Source organism: Mercenaria mercenaria, chromosome 2, assembly GCF_021730395.1.
Source record: "Mercenaria mercenaria strain notata chromosome 2, MADL_Memer_1, whole genome shotgun sequence".
Lineage (NCBI taxonomy): Eukaryota > Metazoa > Mollusca > Bivalvia > Venerida > Veneridae > Mercenaria > Mercenaria mercenaria.
In genome coordinates, this window is record NC_069362.1 from 38,047,519 (window position 1) to 38,068,291 (window position 20,773).

At 36.6% G+C, this 20,773-nt stretch overlaps 1 protein-coding gene across 1 annotated transcript in view; it reads right to left on the reverse strand.

The window, feature by feature from the left end:
* The window catches only part of LOC123562127 (polycystin-1-like), a 31,663-nt gene that overhangs the window by 5,113 nt on the left and 5,777 nt on the right, over nt 1–20,773 (reverse strand). Inside the window, exons 2-22 of the mRNA XM_053525268.1 lie at nt 18,382–18,537; nt 17,063–17,706; nt 16,215–16,509; nt 14,979–16,009; nt 14,315–14,561; nt 13,443–13,638; nt 12,699–13,007; nt 11,697–12,022; nt 10,776–10,931; nt 10,042–10,254; nt 9,101–9,382; nt 8,347–8,477; nt 7,908–8,072; nt 7,062–7,153; nt 6,199–6,443; nt 5,322–5,435; nt 4,845–5,086; nt 3,546–3,676; nt 2,994–3,165; nt 1,493–1,796; nt 500–787 (exon numbers count right to left, since the gene is read on the reverse strand). Coding sequence (XP_053381243.1) covers nt 500–787; nt 1,493–1,796; nt 2,994–3,165; nt 3,546–3,676; nt 4,845–5,086; nt 5,322–5,435; nt 6,199–6,443; nt 7,062–7,153; nt 7,908–8,072; nt 8,347–8,477; nt 9,101–9,382; nt 10,042–10,254; nt 10,776–10,931; nt 11,697–12,022; nt 12,699–13,007; nt 13,443–13,638; nt 14,315–14,561; nt 14,979–16,009; nt 16,215–16,509; nt 17,063–17,706; nt 18,382–18,537 — 5,739 coding nt within the window. The remainder of the gene's footprint in view (nt 1–499; nt 788–1,492; nt 1,797–2,993; nt 3,166–3,545; nt 3,677–4,844; nt 5,087–5,321; nt 5,436–6,198; nt 6,444–7,061; nt 7,154–7,907; nt 8,073–8,346; nt 8,478–9,100; nt 9,383–10,041; nt 10,255–10,775; nt 10,932–11,696; nt 12,023–12,698; nt 13,008–13,442; nt 13,639–14,314; nt 14,562–14,978; nt 16,010–16,214; nt 16,510–17,062; nt 17,707–18,381; nt 18,538–20,773) is intronic.

Genomic DNA, 20,773 nt, shown 5'->3' on the forward strand with positions numbered 1-20,773 from the left:
TATACATGTACATGTATTTATTTTTGTGAGCATTTTTATTTACATAAAATTTAAATTCTTTTTGGAGCAGTGATGCAAAGGTCAGGTGATGCCAGGAGGGGTCAGAAAAAGGTCATGCCATTCAAACCCCCTAAAGACACTAGTTTTCCCAAACTTGCGACTCAAACAAACTTCAAACTTTCTTTTCAATCGAGCTAAAACATGTAAAACAGAAAAAAACTAAATGCAGATAAACCTGTTCTATAGATCATCTCTGAATAAAGACAAACAATTTCAACATCCTGCTTAGAAATCACAATTTTTCTTTTTTCCGAATTAACTACCAATGATGCAACTTTCACTTGTAGTGTAGAAATTTTGTACATACAGGCTGCACTAATTCTCTTTAGACACATTTTTGACTGTATATCAACATCAAACCTTAAATATGTAGATATTGTGATAAATCCAGTTGTTACTATAAATAAATTCCAGTGTTTACACTGAAGTTGACACTGACCTTGAACATGAGTAGGAAGAGAAGCCAGGCATTTAGATATCTCATGCCGACATGGACGTACATCGCTCGCTCAAAGTTTGTAAATCCAGTCTGATTGTCAAGGAATCTGTTGAAAGTGTTGGTTGCCTCGACAACACATCCAATATACATTCCAACATTGACGAGAGCCATCAATGTGGTCAACATTTCATACCAGTTCCAGACGTCCTTGAAGAATTGCTTTCCTCGTTCTCTGATTTGTAACGCTAAGTGAACAACTGAATACACAATCACCAAGAACAAAATGACCTGAAACAGTGAAATAAGTCTAATTTATGTAAAGATATTCACAAACATCTTATTTTAAGATGTTCACAAATGGAAATAAATTATGAAACAGAATATTTTCATTAACCTTTAGCCAGCTGGCGGCAACTGATTCTGCCCTTGCGACCAGTGCAGACCAAGATCAGCCTACACATCCATGCAATCAATAAATTTTCAGTGAACACCCCTTCAAGTAATAAGTGGTACTGGCCAAACTGAATGATGGAACAGTCCATTTTAGAAATTTAGCAGGGTAAATGTTAATCATGTCATCATGAAATGTAACTTTGTGGATTGTTTTTGCCAAAAGGTAACAAACACCTTAACAAAATTCATCAACATACAGAACATATGTGAATATTATCACCATCAGATGTAATACATATTTCAACAAACCCAATTCAATTTATGTTGATATTTTCAACAACAGACATAATGTACAAAAATATATTTAATACAAAGCTGCTAAGAATATTTCATCTATTCAAAGAAGATTATTTCAGCTAGGAATTTGCCTAGATTATTTCGGCTAGGAATTTGCCTAGAAGATTATTTCAGCTAGGAATTTGCCTAGATTATTTTGGCTAGGAATTTGCCTAGAAGATTATTTCAGCTAGGAATTTGCCTAGAAGATTATTTCAGCTAGGAATTTGCCTATCTGCAACAACACGAACACAAGTAACCTACCTCTAACACCATTAAAGGTTCAACAGTGTTTTCCTGGAACCACAGCAGTTTCTCACTCTGTATCTCGTAGCTTGTGATCACCCCTCCTGTCAGCGGGAACTCTGCCAGTAAGGCCACCATGGAAGTCATGTCCGAGCCGGCACTGTACAGTGCAAATTCAAAGATGATAGCTCTAGTCTGTAGGTCAATCCATCCCTTGTCTTTGAGATAGGCAATAATACTGTCAGTCTCAGCAGATGATGTACCAAGACCCTGAGGGTAACCACCACCTCCGTAAGTAGCCACATGTCCGATCTTGTGTGTGCTGAATAAACAGACATATGAAAATTTCAGCCAATTTGACCAGTTTTTTATCAATGCAAAGAGATTATTAAGTTAGTGATTTATAAATTTAAATTTAAATTTATTAGGAGCGATGAAGAAAATATAAAAGCCAAGGCTCCAGCCCAGACATTTTTTTTTTTCGTAGATAAGCCTAATAAATTTGAATTTATGAAGACAGTAAGCTAGTGTTCTATTTATTTAAAGTCATTTCTACTTTAACTTTCCCACCAACTAGGTCTGTGCCTGTCTTAAACAATAGTTTACAAATCAACACATTGCTAAATTATGTTTTTTAGAAACAAGATTGTGTCACTTTAAAAAATATTCTAAAACGAAGTCTGGTAAAATTTTATTGTCATAGACCTATCGTTATAAAGAAAATTTTATCATATCAATCAATTTTGCGCTTTATTTCATAATGAAGATAGGATACATTTCATCTTCTGTCAAATTTTCATGACAATTCAGTTATAAACAGACCTACTTCAGCAAAGCTGAGTTACAATTTGAAAAGACAGACAACTCAACTCACCCTCCAAGTCAAAGACAACTCACCTTCCAAGATAGACAACTCACCATCCAAGATAGAAAACTCATCTTCCAAGATAGAAAACTCACCTTCCAAGATAGACAACTCACCTTCCAAGACAGACAACTCACCTTCCAATATAGAAAACTCACCTTTCAAGATAGACAACTCACCTTCCAAGGTAGAAAACTCACCTTCCAACAACTCACCTTCCAAGATAGAAAACTCACCTTCCAAGATAGACAACTCACCTTTCAAGATAAACAACTCACCTTCCAAGATAGAAAACTCACCTTCCAAGATAGACAACTCACCTTCCAAGGTAGAAAACTCACCTTTCAAGATAGACAACTCACCTTCCAAGGTAGACACCTTTCAATATAGAAAACTCACATTCCAAGATAGACAACTCACCTCTCACCTTCCAAGATAGACAACTCACTTTCCAAGATAGACAACTCAACCCTTCCAAGACGACACTCACTATGTCCCAATGATAGAGCGTCAACTCACCTTTCTCAAGATTAGACCAACATTCCTTCCAATATAGAAAACTCAACTTCCAAGACGGACAACTCACCTTCCAAGATAAAAAACTCACCTTCCAAGATAGACAACTCACCTTTGAAGATAGACAACTCAACTCACCTTCCAAGATCTCCTGCTGAGTAATGTCTCCATGAATAGTTGGAGTTGCTGTCATTCCAACCTTCAGCATAGTCCCTTGTATCTTCATCATAATTACCCTGACCGTAACATGTCCTGTCTGTGAGTGTTGATGCGCCAAGTCCTGATGCTGCATTAGCTGCTTGACATTTGGCTAAAATTTTACATGTAAAATTTTCATTCTGATATGAATACAGCGCATTTTAAATCAGTTGTTATTACAGAAATGAGATTTGGAGGGGAACAGAAATATTAATGAACTTAAAGAACATGTGAAGTTAATACACAGCCAAAAATCTACTATAGTAGCTTCACAAAAAAAGAAAAGAAAAAAAAGAAACAAACACAAAACTGTCCTTGGAGACATATAACATATAAGTATCATTACAATAACATGCAATTGAGTTAAAAATTGTTGAACATTTTTGTAAAGTGACAAAATAACACTGAAGTGTTGTTAAAGTAGAAAGGACTCGTCTTTTCTTATCTTATTTTTGTATTCTCACAAGTTTGGATTGACTGACAATTGCCTACCTGTGACTCCCCTGATGAGCCTCATTCTGGCTTCTCCGAGAAGGAAAGCATGCTCTTCATCTTGGGTGTTATTTTCCTTGTAGAGAGAATCTATCAACACTGTCTCTGTCCAGTCCCAGAACTCATCAATACTGGAACAAATACACAAAAAATAGTGCAAGTTTGCAAGCAGAAATACTCCCAACATCTTGACTTGTTAAACATTTAGTGCAGTTTAAATGTCTCCTAAATAATGCCTGTATAATAAAACCTGTTTTATTTTCTACTTAGGTATGTATTTTAACCTGTATACAGCTGAACCTGTATTAAGCAGCCACCTGTATTAAGCAACCACCTGTATTAAGCAGACACCTGCATTAAGCAGATACCTGTATTAAGCAGACACCTGCAAGCAGCCACCTGTTTTAAGCAGCCACCGGCATTAAGCAGACACCTGCATTAAGCAGCCACATGCACTAAGCAGCCACCTGCAAGCAGCCACCTGTATTAAGCAGCCACCTGCATTAAGCAGACACCTGCAAGCAGCCACATGCATTAAGCAGCCACCTGCATTAAGCAGACACCTGCAAGCAGACACCTGCAAGCAGCCACATGCATTAAGCAGCCACCTGTATTAAGCAGCCACCTGTATTAAGCAGCCACCTGCAAGCAGCCACATATTAAGCAGACACCTGCAAGCAGCCACATGCATTAAGCAGCCACTTGTATTAAGCAGCCACCTGTATTAAGCAGCCACATGCATTAAGCAACCACCTGTATTAAACAGCCACCTGTATTTAGCAGACACCTGCATTAAACAGACACCTGCAAGCAGCCACCTGTATTAAGCAGACACATGCATTAAACAGACACCTGCAAGCAGCCACCTGTATTAAGCAGACACTTGTCTTAAGCAGACAGATTATGTAGCTCTCTTGGCCGGATGCTTAATACAGGTTTCAAGATACCTTCAAATAAAAGACCAACTGTGACCCTTTTAATACATGTTTAACAGTATCTGAGTAAAATACTGATGTTGTTTTTTTAAAGTGTTTCAGTTATGCACAGAATACAGTCAGTTAATGTACAATATGTGAAGGTAGAGGAAAATTGAAGGTTTTAGAATAATTAAAATCTAATTCACTGCAAGAATAATTGTACTCTTCAGTTACTATAATATTCCCCATTTTTTTGGTACACTTTCTTACTGAAACAACAAACAGTTTTTTTCCTAAAGCTGCTACATGTTAATCTGGTCCTAATCATTCTAAGAAGCTACTATGTCACTCTGAAGGTTATATATTTGAATGAATTACTTACCTGGTGATATTGCTGAAATTCCTGTGGTCATTTGTCGTTGGGGCAATAAAATCATTCTCCACATGTTTGGTCATCAGGTACGTGTCATAACGGAAGTTCACATATACTATCACCATGATTAGCCATAAGTAAAACACGTAGGCGATAAATTGTCGTATCATAATTTTCATCCTGTGTATTTTACGTCCTTCCTCTTTCGCTTGCAGTAAGGCAAATCCGGAGATTGGCTTGAATTTTACATCCTTTAAGTAAAATAAACGCACTATAATAGTTGCTCCATGCCATTCATTTGCGAAAAATTCTAAAAATAACAGTAATTTTATTTTGCTAGAAATAAGGTCAAAATTTTTCTATTTTATTTTTTGTCTTATCAAAACTGAATAATATGTAATTGTCATATAATATGAACTTGACATTTAAAACTCAGAAAAGGTCAAATCATTTCTGCTTTCTACGCGTTATATGTGTAAAAATTACCTTTATTTTTTCATTAGAATTGTCAAAAGTTGGTTCAATGTCGATAAAGTCTTCATCCTCATCTTGCTCCACATTCTTGAATGTGGCAACTACATATACAGCTATCAAGAGTGCCTGAAATGGAAAAAAAAAACATGTAAAAATTTATACTTTACAAAACATGGTAACTTCACACAGCCCTGGCCACAGTATACCCTAAGCATCAGAGTCATGACCTATTATATATATGCCAAAGGATTAGAGACAGGCATAAGTATACACCACGGCATCAAAGCCCTAGCCTAAGTATATACCACAGGATAATAGCCCTAGCCTAAGTATATGCCACAGCATCATAGCCTTGACCTACATGTGAACGTATATGCCAAAGGATTAGAGCCCTGGCATAAGTATACACCACAACATCAAGGTCCTGGCCTAGGTATATACCACAGGATAATAGCCCTGGCCCAAGTATATGCCACAGCATCATAGGCCTTGACCTATGTTATACCATTAGATTAGAGCCTTGGCCTAAATATATACCAGAGGATTAGATCCCTGGCCTAGGTATATACCAGAGGATTAGAGCCCTGGCCCAGGTATATGCCACAGCATCAGAGCCATTGCCCATGAATAAGTATCAAGTGAAACTTCTTTATGAGACATGTTTATATGTAATTTAAAAACCCGTATAGAATTCATGAGTGAAAAGTACATCTTGCATACTTTCTCTCAATTCACCATAGCACTTCTATTTGAACTGTGGTACATCAAACTCGACTTTTTTCCTCTTTGTTGCAAGTTAAAGTAACAGGTTATCTCAGATGTGTAAGAACACTAGGACATGTACCTTCAGAGGGTGTTTAACAAGGAATTAGAACAATATAACACATACCTTGAGAGGTTCTATAACAAGGAAAGAGAGGATCAGGGAGAGAATCAATGCCAACACCCATTTCAACGATTCCTCAGAACCAAACTTGAAGCAGTATAGGATCACAATGATGGTGGAAAATGTCACGAGCAGGAAGCAGAGGATGTATGCTATATAGATACACCATGGAGGTAGTGTACATTTCTCCTTGTGTGAGTGAATCTTGATATCTCTTGATTCCATTGTCATTTCACTGTAATACCCCGCTGTAATAAAACAATGTATGATATATAAAATCTTACAATTTCACCTTAACCTTAGTGTGTTGGACACGATTGATTCTGCCTTTGCGACTTGTGTAGCTCATGATCAGCCTGCACATCCATGCAGTCTGATCAATATCTGCACTGTTCGCCATTCATTCTGTACTTTTTTGATAAGCACCCCTTTAATAGTTAATGGTACAGTCCAAACTGAAAGATGGACAAGTTCATTATGAAATTCAGCAGGGTAAAGGTTAACTTATCAGTCAGAGAAATGTCTACTTCAGTTCGTAAATTTTGTAGCGATACAAAATGCAGTTCAAGCATGTATAAGACAAAACAATTAATCTACAAGACAAACAAATAGGCATTTAAGCACAGACTGAGTCTCCAACCAAACATTTTAATGTGTATAGACCTAACAAAAAATGTTTGTTTCCAAGAAACATGCTAAAAAAATTAGGGTAGGTAGATTGGTATTTTTTTTTCAAACAACTCTTTTAGGCCTAACGATCAGTGAGCAGCAGCCTAATCTGCATATGTCTTGAACAATTTACCTTTTTAAATAACCGCTGAGCTTAAATTTAGATATTTGTAAATTTGCTGATAAATAAAACTTACGTCTGAGTCCTGAGGTTATTCCTCTACCAGGATGCTCCGCTGAATCTCGGCTGATCACAGACTCACGCGACTTAGGCCACATTCCACCATTACTAATAAAAACAAAAATTATCAATAATTTCTATTTCAATTTCTTTTATTTATTGCTAAATAAATAATAAATATTTTTGTGAAATGACAAGGAAGTTGCTAGGACAACAACAGGCAAGAAAAATTTCTACTTTGATCAAGCATTCTGCCCATCCCTTTAATCTCCATATACAGTTGACATTGTATTAAGCGACCGCCCAAGGGACTGCTAAAAAGTGGTCTCTTAATAGAATGGTCTCTTAATGAATTTCAGTCAGGTGAAGAGAAAAGTTATTTTTAATTGTTAATGTAACTGTATTTATTATTAACATATATATATGTGTAAATTATAGCTGGATTGTTCGTCAGTTCGTCTGTTACAAAGGTTAATTGCATTCAGGTAGGTGCAAAACGTACTCGCTAATTACACAGGTGAAGAAATTCCTGGCGGGAATTAGGTACCCGGCTGCTTAACAGATACTTTTGTCGAATATTTTACCTGTCGGGACCACATTAATGTGGTCGTTAGTCATTTAATAAAAAAGCCGTTAAATGGAATGAATGTATGTACTAAAAACATTTGGGAGGGATTTTAACCGGTCGTTTAATACAAAAAATGCTTAATAGAGGTAGCCGCAAGTACGATGTCGACTGTATAATCTTTTTAAATTATGTAATTGTTAACAAAGCAAAATGTATTAGCTTTCTAATTCAAAGGTCATGTAACATAATTCTCTACTGCTAGCTGTAATCTTCTAAAAAGTATCATCTATTTACCCGTTAATCCTGGGATCAGCCCGAGGGTTAAATTTTCCTGTGGTACCCTGACTTGTTGTAGATCCTCGTTTTTTCATCTTGCCACTACTCTCAGCCACACTTTCATCATCGGATTGCAGAATATCCTCTAGGCTGCCCCAATTTGACTTATGCATGGTAGGCCTCCTGTAATGCGCAAATTGCTTTTGAATTCTTTTCATTTTCTATAATCTGTGAATTCTTTTTAAAACAAGTTTTAAAGCCTATACCCCATTGAATATTACACAGTAGTTTGTAATGAGGTCTCAAACAACATACATTACATGTGACTATTAGCTATGTGATGTGTGTCCGTATTTGTCCCCATTTTCAGATTTACTTCCATTTATATAGGTAAAGGTACTGAAAAAAAATTTCTAACCTATATCATACATCTTGTGAAAGAAACAAAACTTTTTACCTGAGAGATGTAGTAGATTTCTTGCTACCGGATGATTTTACCGACCGTGACTCAGACTCCTTCAAGTCATGTTCTAATTTGTCCAACTCCTCTAGCAACTGGCCAGCATCACCTTTCTGTATTGTCTTTGACTAAATAAATAATCGTTTAGTGGTTATTGTTTCATTTTTATCTGGTTTTGATGTCATACAACAACATTCCAGCTTTTGATGGTGAAGGAATACTCCCTCTCAGTGCCACTAGGATTTTATTGGCAGGCATGTGGGATAGAACTACCAACCTCCTATATGCTAACTGGGTGACATCCTCACATGAAAGATGCAAAACTTTGAAGCAACGGCAGTGAGGAGTGATTCCATGTCAGCATTTACTAGGATATAGAAGCCCCTAGTTTCATTTTTGAAATTTTTTTTTCTATATATTAACATATATAGTTATTTTAGTATTGAAAATTTTCATATACATACACATACATTATTATAATAAATTAAATATATGGTCCAGCTTGTGTCAAAATATTTTTGTGCATATACTAACGATGGTATTAAAACATTCTTATCATATGTGTTTTGTTGTTAAATTGTATAAAAAAAGAGTTTAGTCCCATTTTCCTGGGATACCTATTTTGGAACTTTGTGTATATATCAAAATTGTCATGCCCGAGGGGGCCCGAAATTGATATAAAAGATATTCTATTCTATTTTATTCCAAAACTCAGCAGGTTAATATAATTAACACAATATGCTCATTTAACCTTTCTGGATGCGCCAGGTGTTGATCCTCCAGCTTTTACTGGTGGCTGTCGCACTGCAGGTCCAGCCACCATTGTAGACCCAGTGGATGGACGCGAATCTGCCCCGTCATCAAAAGTGACAGAATCTGGCCATTTCATGATGTTGTCTTCATTCCAGAGTGGGGACTTAGAACTAGCCTCCGTAACTGCCACAGATGGACGTGTCTGGGTGATACTGTCATCAGTGTTTTCACGTTGTGTCTTGGCAACATGGCGGGAACGATGCAATCCTAGAGCTGTACGCTGTAACAACAAAATTTCAAGTCTAAGATAATTTAAATACCACAAAGAACTGAATAATCTTGGAGAGGTAAGACAGGTTACTGTTTTCCATTTTGCAGCGCAGTTTCGCTTAATGCCTTGTAATGCCTCTTCTATATGACTACCACATCTTCTGTTGCAACATAAAATATTTGAATTCTGAAATTCTATTCAAAAATGTTTTTCTAATTTTTCAAAGCTCAATACTGACGAACATTTAAAATTGTATGGTTTTGAACTTTCTGGAACATGCAGTAATATCAGCTATTCAGCATTATGAAACTGTACTTCGTTAAGTAGTAATATTAATAACACAAGATTTAATGTTCATATAAGTAATAAAAGATGTATTTGAAATGATGAATTCTGATTAAACAAGAAATAATTTTAATGAAATAATTAAATGCAATACATAAAATAATTGCTTGCAAATAATTACGAGTTTACAAGTAGAAAGTGTGACTTACAGGAACTGATCAATGGTACTCTCTTGTCCAGATCATAGGTAGGCTCCAGTGTTTGTACTCTCAAACGATCCACCCTGCAGTTAACAATTCTCATCTCAGAGTCTGGCTGTTGGGGCTAGAATGTAAAAGTTACTGAAAAGTTTGATCCCCAGCTTATGTGCTGTCCAGATCCACACCATTGTAGACCCAGTGGATGGACGCGAATCTGCCCTCATCAAAAGTGACAGAATCTGGCCATTTCATGATGTTGTCTTCATTCCAGAGTGGGGACTTAGAACTAGCCTCCGTAACTGCCACAGATGGACGTGTCTGGGTGATACTGTCATCAGTGTTTTCACGTTGTGTCTTGGCAACATGGCGGGAACGATGCAATCCTAGAGCTGTACGCTGTAACAACAAAATTTCAAGTCTAAGATAATTTAAATTACCACAAGCAGAACTGAATAATCTGTGGAGAGGTAAGACAGGTTACTGTTATTCCATTTTGCAGCGCCAGTTTCGCTTAATGCCTTGTAATGCCTCTGTCTATAATGAGACTACCACATCTTCTGTTGCAACATAAAATATTTGAATTTCTTGATAAATTCTATTTCAGAAAATTGTTTCTTCTAATATTTGTCAAAAGCTCAAATACTGACGAACATTTAAAATTGTATGGTTTTGAACTTTCTGGAACATGCAGTAATATCAGCTATTTCAGCATTATGAAACTGTACTTCGGTTAAGTTAGTAATAGTTTAATAACACAAGATTTAATGTTCATATAAGTAATAAAAGATGTATTTTGAAAATGATAGAATTCTGATTAAACAAGAAATAATTTTAATGAAATAATTAAAATGTCAAATACATAAAAATTAATTGCTTGCAAATAATTACGAGTTTACAAGTAGAAAGTGGTGACTTACAGGAACTGAATCAATGGTACTCTCTCTGTCCAGATCATATGGTATGGCTCCAGTGTTTGTACTCTCAAACGATCCACCCTGCGAGTTCTCACACAGATTCTCTATCTCCAGAGTCTGGGCTGTCTGGGGCTTACGTACATGATCAAAAAAGTTGGACTGAAAAGAAAACCAGCTGAATTAACATCAATGAAAGACATCCCTCAGTTTGTGCCTAAAAAAAATTAATGTTCATGTTATTTCATACATTACTATGCCTGCTTCATTAGCATGTGTTGTACACTGCCTTTCTTTCTTAGAAATGACTTTATGCAAATATATTTTTGGAGTTTCACTTTATAATTAACAGCGTTGTCAAATAGATAAATTTCTGGTATGACACAGAAAGATACTGTGAAATTGTTATTTTTTAAGGTGGTTTAAATTTTCATAAATTTCAAAATTGAAAAAAAAATTAATAAAAAAAAAAAAATAAAAATGCATTTTATCTAAAAAGAAAAATCTTTGAGATTTCATTTCATGTACACACAGCAGTCCTTTGGGTCAGACCATGAAATGCTCTTGAAATTTAATGACTTTACCATACAAATGAAAGGTAGAAAAAGAACTTTATAAAAATGAATTGAGCTGCGCCATGAGAAAACCAACATAGTGGCTTTGCGACCAGCATGGATCCAGACCAGCCTGTGCATCTGCGCAGTCTGGTCAGGATCCATGCTGTTCACTTTCAAAGCCTATTGGAATTAGAGAAACTGTTAGCGAACAGCATGGATCCTGGCCAGACTGCGCGGATGCGCAGGCTGGTCTGGATCCATGCTGGTTGCAAAGCCATTATGTTGGTTTTCTCATGGCACTGCTCAAATGAATTTATTTTGTTACTAAATTTTCTTTCAGTCGAATATTTGTACATTCTCTATTTAATACCTTTGATCTGCTTTTCTTGAACAGGAAAACAAGTCCAATGCTGACTGGTAGCACCATCACGTTACTGACGAGGGCCAGAACCACTTCTTCCCAGCCAAACCCTTCAAACCCTAGCTCTGTGTTGTCTTTCTTTAGTAGGCCATACCACATGGCATTTACAACAACAAATGTAAACAGAACTGTCACACAACATGTTATACGCTGGACCCTAGTGAACCGACTCTGAGCAGGTCGGTTAAACAGGGATAACCATAAATGTTTGTCTGCCAGAGCATTAAACAAAGCTGTCTTCAGTCTATAGCTAAATTTACTCATTTCATGGGAACCTGTAAAAGAAGAAGTAATACTGTGTTTAAAAAATAATAATAATAATAAAATAAAATAAAATAAAATTAGTGGTCAATAATTTTACAAGGCAATTTGTCTTCTCAAAGTGCATACAAACTTTTAAAACTTGAAAATTTATAAACTTGCATACTTGCTAAGAAATATACATTTTAATGAAAATGTTAAAAACTGAGCAGCTAATCAATATTTAAAATATAAAGTGTAAAAACAATTTACTGACTGACATATTTCTACAAAATCACAACACAACAGATTTATTTAACATTCTATAAAACACTCTTATGCTAGAATTACGTCACGTTAACGTGCAGGGAAGTGAAAGTTTTTGTTTCAACCAAGAAAGAGCGCTTCTATACTTTATCTACTGTTTTAGATCAAGGGCATATTAGAATCAAAATGACGTATAGGAAAACTATTTATACACACGAGCGGTAATAAGTTATACAAATAATTTCACTAGGGCTGTGCCATCGTGCAATTATTACGCCCATCGTGCATAAATAGCGTAAAAGCACTCTTTTGCTATAAACTATTTCTAAAGTATCTGAATTCATCTCTTAGAGAATTCATTAGACTAATGTATTTTACAAGGTTTGGATTACCTAAGACGTTTGCACCTGGTTTAATTCAGCACGGCATATCAACAATACTTACCAGCAACTTTAATCTCTTTCTGTATAGTGCCATTTTCATTCTCCAGGGACAGCCAAGTATTTCCGAAGAAGTAGAACTTATGGTCTGTCTGCAGATCATTTACAATTACGTGGCTTAAATACCAGGACGGTGAGGATCCACGATTATCATGCCATATTTGAATCTTCTTCAGCTCACCAAGGTTTACATCGTAGGCAATAATGAATGTGTCTGAGCAGTTACGCTTGAATGCTCCCGCTTTGCTCACATGTTGTCGTGCAGATTTGCCATACTCTCCAACAAGTCGTATGCCAACATGAGCTGTTGTACCTTTTGTATATAAACAATGGCTTTTTTAAAAATCATTTGAAAAGGAGATCAAATTAAAACAAATATAGTACTGTAAAGCAAGTCAAAAATATTTTGGGGTTACAGTTTTTCAGTTTCTTTTTTATTGAATTTTTGTTAAATTTGGGACATAAAATGTCTTGGATATTTTTCTGTTCCTATAATTTGGGAAAGTATGTAAACCAATTACTCTATGGTATTATTTTATACATGATTCAGATAAAAAGTAATATATGTTCAGTACATTTATAGGTTTGTCCAATAAAGGAATGAGGTGGAGTTTTGGTCCTTTCACATTAAATGCAACATGTCTATCTTTTTCCTTCACACATTTCTTTCAGTCTTTCAACAGATAGCATGTCTAAATTTAAGAAATCAACTTCAGCTATTAAGGGAGTTGACAAGTGAAATACAAACCTGCACCAGGCAATCTTCCTGTTACTATGGTAACCTCATATTTAAAGGAGCCATCTTTGCCACAGAGAGGTATAAGGGAGATCCGGTTTAAATCCATCAGGTCTAACTTTCTGAATGCTATCACGAGAATGATGTACAGCCCAAGGATCACACTGCATGTTATAATTGCCACTGGGTTTGATGCTAGGTCTACTTCCTAAAAGTTGTAGTAAATTCTACAGTAAATTTAGTCTTAACACTACTTTAAATGGATTTTTGTACTTTTAGCATGTGTAAGTGTTGAGTTCTGCTCAACCCGGGGCTAGAGGGCGTGGACGGTAGCATGCATTTCCACTACCGTCCACGAACAGGCTCAATTAAACCAAGCCTGCAACAATTTCATTTTTGTCGTGTTGGGCGACCTGTGAAGTTTCTACTTTTCTCTATTTTATTTAAATATGCATCAAATTAGATATATATCGTGTTAAGCATATAGTTACCAATCTTAATTTAAGATAACAATAAAATGAGTTCATATTTGAAACTGTAACCTGCTGTCTACTGGAGAATACTCTGAAATGGTAACTCAAGGCATGTGTCTGTCACCTATATAGTTATTGTTACTGAAGTACTGAACAACTGACCAAGACATTCTATATTGCTCTTGGAATTTTGACCACATTTCCTAGTTGCTTTAATTGAACTACATACAATATAATCCGTGGAGGCAAATATGTCTCTATGAAGTCTTCTAGTTTCTATTACATGTAAATTATCCTCTGCAAAGCAACAAGAACCTTTTGCACAACAAGCATATTTCCACATTCTCTTAAGTGTCCCCTCTAGAAATATTACACTGTATAGTATTTTAAAGCAAAAGAATAATATCTTACTGTGAGGTCAGTGAAGTCAAGTTGGTCTGGCGACACAAACAAACTGCCACCAAATGAGGTCAAGTGAGTGCATGCACATTTGATGAGAGAGGAGATAGACTCCGGTTGTGGTGTACATCCCTCATTATCCCATTGTGAAAGGGCTTCATTAAAAAATTCACACTGTGTGTAATATACACCGATATATACGTCAGCTGTCTCAGTGACTCGAACACGGACGTCAAAAGCATCATCATCCTGATAATCACTGCAAACAAAAAACGTTTTACTGAGATGCATAAATTTTTCTGGTTATAGTAAAAATTACTATTATTATTTTCTGGATTTTTAATTCTATAATAGAATTGACTGATTATTTTTTGTTCTTTGGGGTAGACACAAACACGGAATACACAAAAAATAAATCCTAAATGAATATTAAAGATTTTACAGTATTTGTTTTCAACAATTTAAATGCATATATATGTCATTAAAGAAGCTGAGGATTTCTTAATAATGAACTGATCAGCAGTCTTTCAATTAAAATTCTAGAGTCTAAAATTTATGAATGGTAGATGCATATCATTGTCATTAATTACTTGCATGATGCTCTTCAGGAAGTGCTAGCTATGTGTTACATTTTCAAACCCATAAAGAAACATTATCTTCAATAACAGTGACTTACCTTGGAGCAAGGTAGAAAGTGTAGTCTGTATGATCATTTTGTTGATTGTCCATCATGGCTTTGGTAATCACCTTTGGTCTCTTGCTCTCATCACTGTCTGATGGCCCATATTTCTCCTGATTCTTGTACAATGATGCTGTCAATCTACCAGTATTACTAGTCAAGTTTGCACGAACTTGGATATGAGCAGCAATCCCAGATCCTGAGGGCATGTTAATTCCTATTTCGATGTCTTTGCCTGGTTCCACAGTGCTGGATGAATACTGCATGCTCAATAGTGGATCGTAACCAGCAGAGAATCTTAAATCTGTGTCATTTATGGAGTATGGTGTAACATCTTCAGAAAACATATGCATTATTATTTCCTCCCCATCAGGAAGGTCAGACACTGAAAAATGGTCTCCATCTGGTGTGTGGAAACTGGTTGAAAGAGTTTTTGTATTTATTTGAAAGTTACTGCCGAAACCAAAATTGAACTGGTTGATATCACTGAAGTACACAAGCTGGTATACTGACGGTTCACTGTAGCTGGTGTGGGATGATAAAAGGTTTTCTGGTACCTTGATATTCCCTCCAAAATCACTGCTGTGCTCAGTCACAACATTACCTGTTGATATATGGTAAGCAAAAACTTCATATTCAGATGTAGATATCTCTATAGGATTTTCATTAGGTAACTGAGCTCTGAGAGGTATTAACATGAGCTGCGTATTGAACTCCATACTCTTTATGATCAAAGCCTGAGTCTGTTCTGTGGTACTTGAGTATGTGTCCGTCTGTACACTAGAACTAACTTGCAATGCATACTCCGTTAGACTGCCAAGTTTTGCAAGAGTGACACTGTCACTTTCAAAAGTTGATGGTGATTTCAACCACTGTTGTATGCCTGCATTAGCTTCAATCAAAGTATCTGGGTCATAGTCACGCTGGTCAGCACCCTTACTGACGGTAGACTCCAACAGTTCTGTCATTGCCTCAATTTCTGAGAGAGCTTTAGACAGGGTATCTATGGAAATCTCTTCAGGATATTCCTAATAAATAAAACAAATAATAACAGTATATAAGTGGTCATATATATTAATGATTTCATGGTGAAGGATGTAATCATAATTTGTTTAAAAACTAATTACCGTAACAAAAACAATTTTACGGTTAATTGCTAGAAATCTCATAAGGACATTTGTCAAATCAAGAATAAAAACATAACATTAAGGTGTGTCAGAACAATAAACTCACCAAAAGATAGCCAACAGTTGAAGCCATTTGTTGAATGTTATTGACAGACGTAAGTGGAAGACCGCTGAGTGAAGTTGCAATAACATCCCTGATAGCCATATGTTGTTCTGGTGTACCATCATTATTCTCTGACTGGTCATTGAGGTAGCTGAGGACAGTCATACAGTACTGCAGGAGTAGAGGGGGATTATTCTGCTTTACGATTGACCGCATATTGTCGACCATATGGTCAACAATAAAGTCTGTGGTGGTGTTCTGGCTACCTGACAGGGTAGGTGCTACAAATGAAATGGTTCTGAAAAAAACAACAACAGAGGTTGTTACATAGTTACCTTAAACCATTTTGCATGCAACATATGCTCTTGTTTTTTTCAAAATACCTTTGGTCTGAAGAGTGTGTTAACACTTTGACTTGTTATACAGAACACATACTATGAATTATTAAAATTCATAGATGGATAGTTGAGCTAATATTTGCAGAGTGGGACCTTGCTTTTAGGTATGACTGTTCACCTCATAATGGGTTCATAAAGAAATTTTGCACCATGTACATTTGTATTACCAAAATCTGTTATTGGATGGCAGACTAATGGCTTAGCCCTTACCATGCTGGACACGATTGATTCTGCCTTTGCAACCAGTGTAGATCATAATCAGCCTGCACATCTGTGCAGTCTGATCATGATCTGCACTGTTCACCATTCAGCCAGTATATTTTTGGTGCGAGGAGTCAAGAGCTTGCAAGCTGTCTTCCCTATACACTTCCAAGGAAGGGGAAAACCCTGCCACAAACAAGCAAACAGGTAAGATTGCAGCTTATTCAAAGATATTGTATTGTGTTATCATACCTCTGATAGCCAACGTTTTCTGCTCCAAAGTCATTCACTGCCAGGACCTCTACATCAACACTGCCAAGACTTGTGCCAGAACTTGTGCCCGGTAATGGTGCCAGATATATACTGTTTTCTGACTTTGAACCAAAATATGCAATAACTGGTTTCTTGTATTGAGTAGTTGATTTGACAATAATCTTGTAGGATATAGTGGATACTGGGTCCGTGTCAGTGACACCTGAACAAGACACAGTGACCTTGGTAGACAACGGGACAACATTTGTTAATGGAGATATTGTACAAATTCCATCCGTAGGTGCGGAGCTTGGCTGAATGACCACTGAGGCTTGTCCATTCTCAGATCCCTCTGTAGCTACCAGTTGAAATGTATATGCTTTATTAGCCTCAAGAACAGAGTGCAATAGGACAAAGTTTTCCTGGTTGGTGCCTGTTGTTGTCTGTGAAATGTCCACTACAACTGGATTGCTTGTAGCTGTTTCGTACACAGTCCACTGGTATGTAGTGGAACTAGTGCAGCCGGAATTACATATGCCCTCAAAAGCTACACTGCTACTACTTGTTAGCAGCGAATGTCCTCTGGCAATGCTTGAAACATATGTAATGGAGACTACCGGAGCTGAGCTTGTTTGTATCGTAATCTGTAAGTAAACCAATCAACCAGTATTTTACAAGGCGAACATTCGGAAAGTTCTAAACCAGTTTAATAATAATTTCCTGCTTTTTTAGCATAAATCAATGAAAACATGGAACACAAAAGTGGCAGTAAATCAATGATATACATATATATATACCACACTTCATAAAGCAAGTTCTTGGCATCAAGTTGCGTCAGGTGCTAGTGAGTCAAGCAATTAAAACTAGAGATGCTTTTGAGAAAAGCGCATGTCTCCCACAACTGCCTAATCATCTAAATAGGAAGTCAGTCTTTATATACTGTTTACATAGAGCACATGCACATGCCCTTTTTTTACACCAAAAGGACCAATATACTACTTTTAAAAGTAGTATGAGGGGTGTTTTAAGGTCAAAAGTGCGCAAGAAATCTGTATTTTGGTAATTCAAAGGCCATAATTCTGAAGTGCCTGGACTGATCTGGCAAGTTATCGAACTTAGCCGAGCACTTTTGGCAAACATATTTTCTTCGAGTTTGTTGAAGATTGGATGAGAAATGTTTGACATAAGAGTGCGGACAAGATTTCTGACAGACACTAACACACAGACAGACACACACACACAGACTGGAGTAAATCAATATGTCTCCAACACCAATTTGTCTTTGGAGACAAAATGAATTGCGTAATTTACTAACTTACCGTCTGTGTGGATGAACTTGCTGTTCTGCCTGCAGCAGACACAGTTGCTGTTACAGTATACACATCACCAGTTGTCAAGCTCAATCCAGTTATGTTTGCAGATGATGTTGTCACAGCTCTGATTTTTGAGCAGACATCTGCAGCAGCTGCAGTACCCTGTTTATAAATCACAAAGTTTTATTGTTTTGTTTTTGTTAGATCTAACGTCTCACCGACATAATTATAGGTTGTAAGGCGACTTTCCAGCTTTGATGATAAATGAAAACCCTGGGTGCCCTTCCATGCATTAGTTAACCACAGGCTAGCACCTGGATGTTACTATCAACCTTGTGTAAGAAATGTTTTTGAAAAATACTGGTACTTAAATATTGGTCTTGACCTTTACCTTTGACCTCAGATCCAATGCCGTATTTGAAATCAATACCTGAAATGGTTATCAGTTAATATGCTCTCAACATAAAACATGTGGTGGAGCTGACCATTTATTTTCCCTTTATCTTCCCTTCTCCACCTATAAGCCAACGTTGAAATCAATACCTTGAAAGGGTATTCAGATTGAATATATTCTCTGTGCTTCCGTGAAATCTACCCTTACCTTTTTTATTTTAATTTAATAATTATCTGGACATGAAAAATGAGAGACAAATCTGACCTTTCTTCGAATTGTCTTATCATCACCTAACTATATGCAAACCTTGAGTGGGTATTAAATTATGCTCTGGACATGGAATATTACAGATGGACAAACACGCCCCTAATCACATATTACCTTTTTGTCCAACGAAAACAGGCGTATAAAATGGCTAACTTAAAATGTCTGGATCTGATGTTAATTAACCTTTGTTAAACATGTGTTGTTTGTTAGGTTTGTTTGATAGGAGAAATTATTGACACAGGAAAAGTGACAGCAACCTTATGCTAAACCGTCAATCAAATTAAATTTTTTTACCAGATCCATTTAAACAGATTATTAGCACTGAATCAAGACATATGCACAGAGCAGAAATACTGTGTGATGTTAGAGTGCAATAATATTACGTGAAGCCATTAGTGGGTATTTCTGCATGCAAAAAAATAATCTTTTTTTACAAGGTACGATGATATGAATCTACTCTCACTAATACTATATCAATGATATAGTTTTGCTCTTTTGCCAAAGTTTAAATTGAAAATACCATCAGTAATGAACTATTCAATGTTACCACAAACATAACAAGAAGCTGTATTCAATAAACCCTTGATGCCCACGGTGGCATCCTTGTCGATACAAAGCAACCTAAGTCCAATACGAGGTCAAGGTCAAACTGAGGTCAGGTGATGTTTGAAGATGAGGAATGGTCACAGGTTACAGCTGTATTAGTATCAATTCATTCCTGTAAACGGTACTGATGCTAGACGAAACGGTTTCATTTGGTTAACCAAGAGATGGCCCATATAAAGCAACCGAAGTCCAAAATGAGGTCAAAGTCAAGGTCAAACTGAGGTCAGGTGATGTTTAAAGATAAGGAATGGTCAATGGTTACATCTGTATTAGTATCAATTCATTCTTGCAAGCGGTATTGATGCTAGACGAAACGGTCCCATTTGGTTAACCAAGAGATGGCCCATATAAAGCAACCTAAGTCCAAAATGAGGACAAGGTCAAGGTCAAACTGAGGTCAGATGATGTCTGAAGATGAAGACTTGTCACAGGTTTCATCTGCATTAGCATTAAGTCATTCTAGTAAGGGGTATTGATGCTAGACGAAACGGTCCCATTTGGTTAACCAAGAGATGGCCCATATAAAGCAACCTAAGTCCAAAATGAGGACAAGGTCAAGGTCAAACTGAGGTCAGGTGATGTCTGAAGATGAAGACTTGTCACAGGTTTCATCTGCATTAGCATTAAGTCATTCTAGTAAGGGGTATTGATGCTAGACGAAACGGTCCCATTTGGTTAACCAAGAGATGGCCCATATAAAGCAACCTAAGTCCAAAATGAGGACAAGGTCAAGGTCAAACTGAGGTCAGGTGATGTCTGAAGATGAAGACTTGTCACAGGTTTCATCTGCATTAGCATTAAGTCATTCTAGTAAGGGGTATTGATGCTAGACGAAACGGTCCCATTTGGTTAACCAAGAGATGGCCCATATAAAGCAACCTAAGTCCAAAATGAGGACAAGGTCAAGGTCAAACTGAGGTCAGGTGATGTCTGAAGATGAAGACTTGTCACAGGTTTCATCTGCATTAGCATTAAGTCATTCTAGTAAGGGGTATTGATGCTAGACGAAACGGTCCCATTTGGTTAACCTCACTGTATGCCTCACGCATCAGCAGATGCGGGGGGCATAAAAATGGAGTCACATATCATCTAGACACCGGATATAAAATCTAAATGTCAAAATGGAAAAAA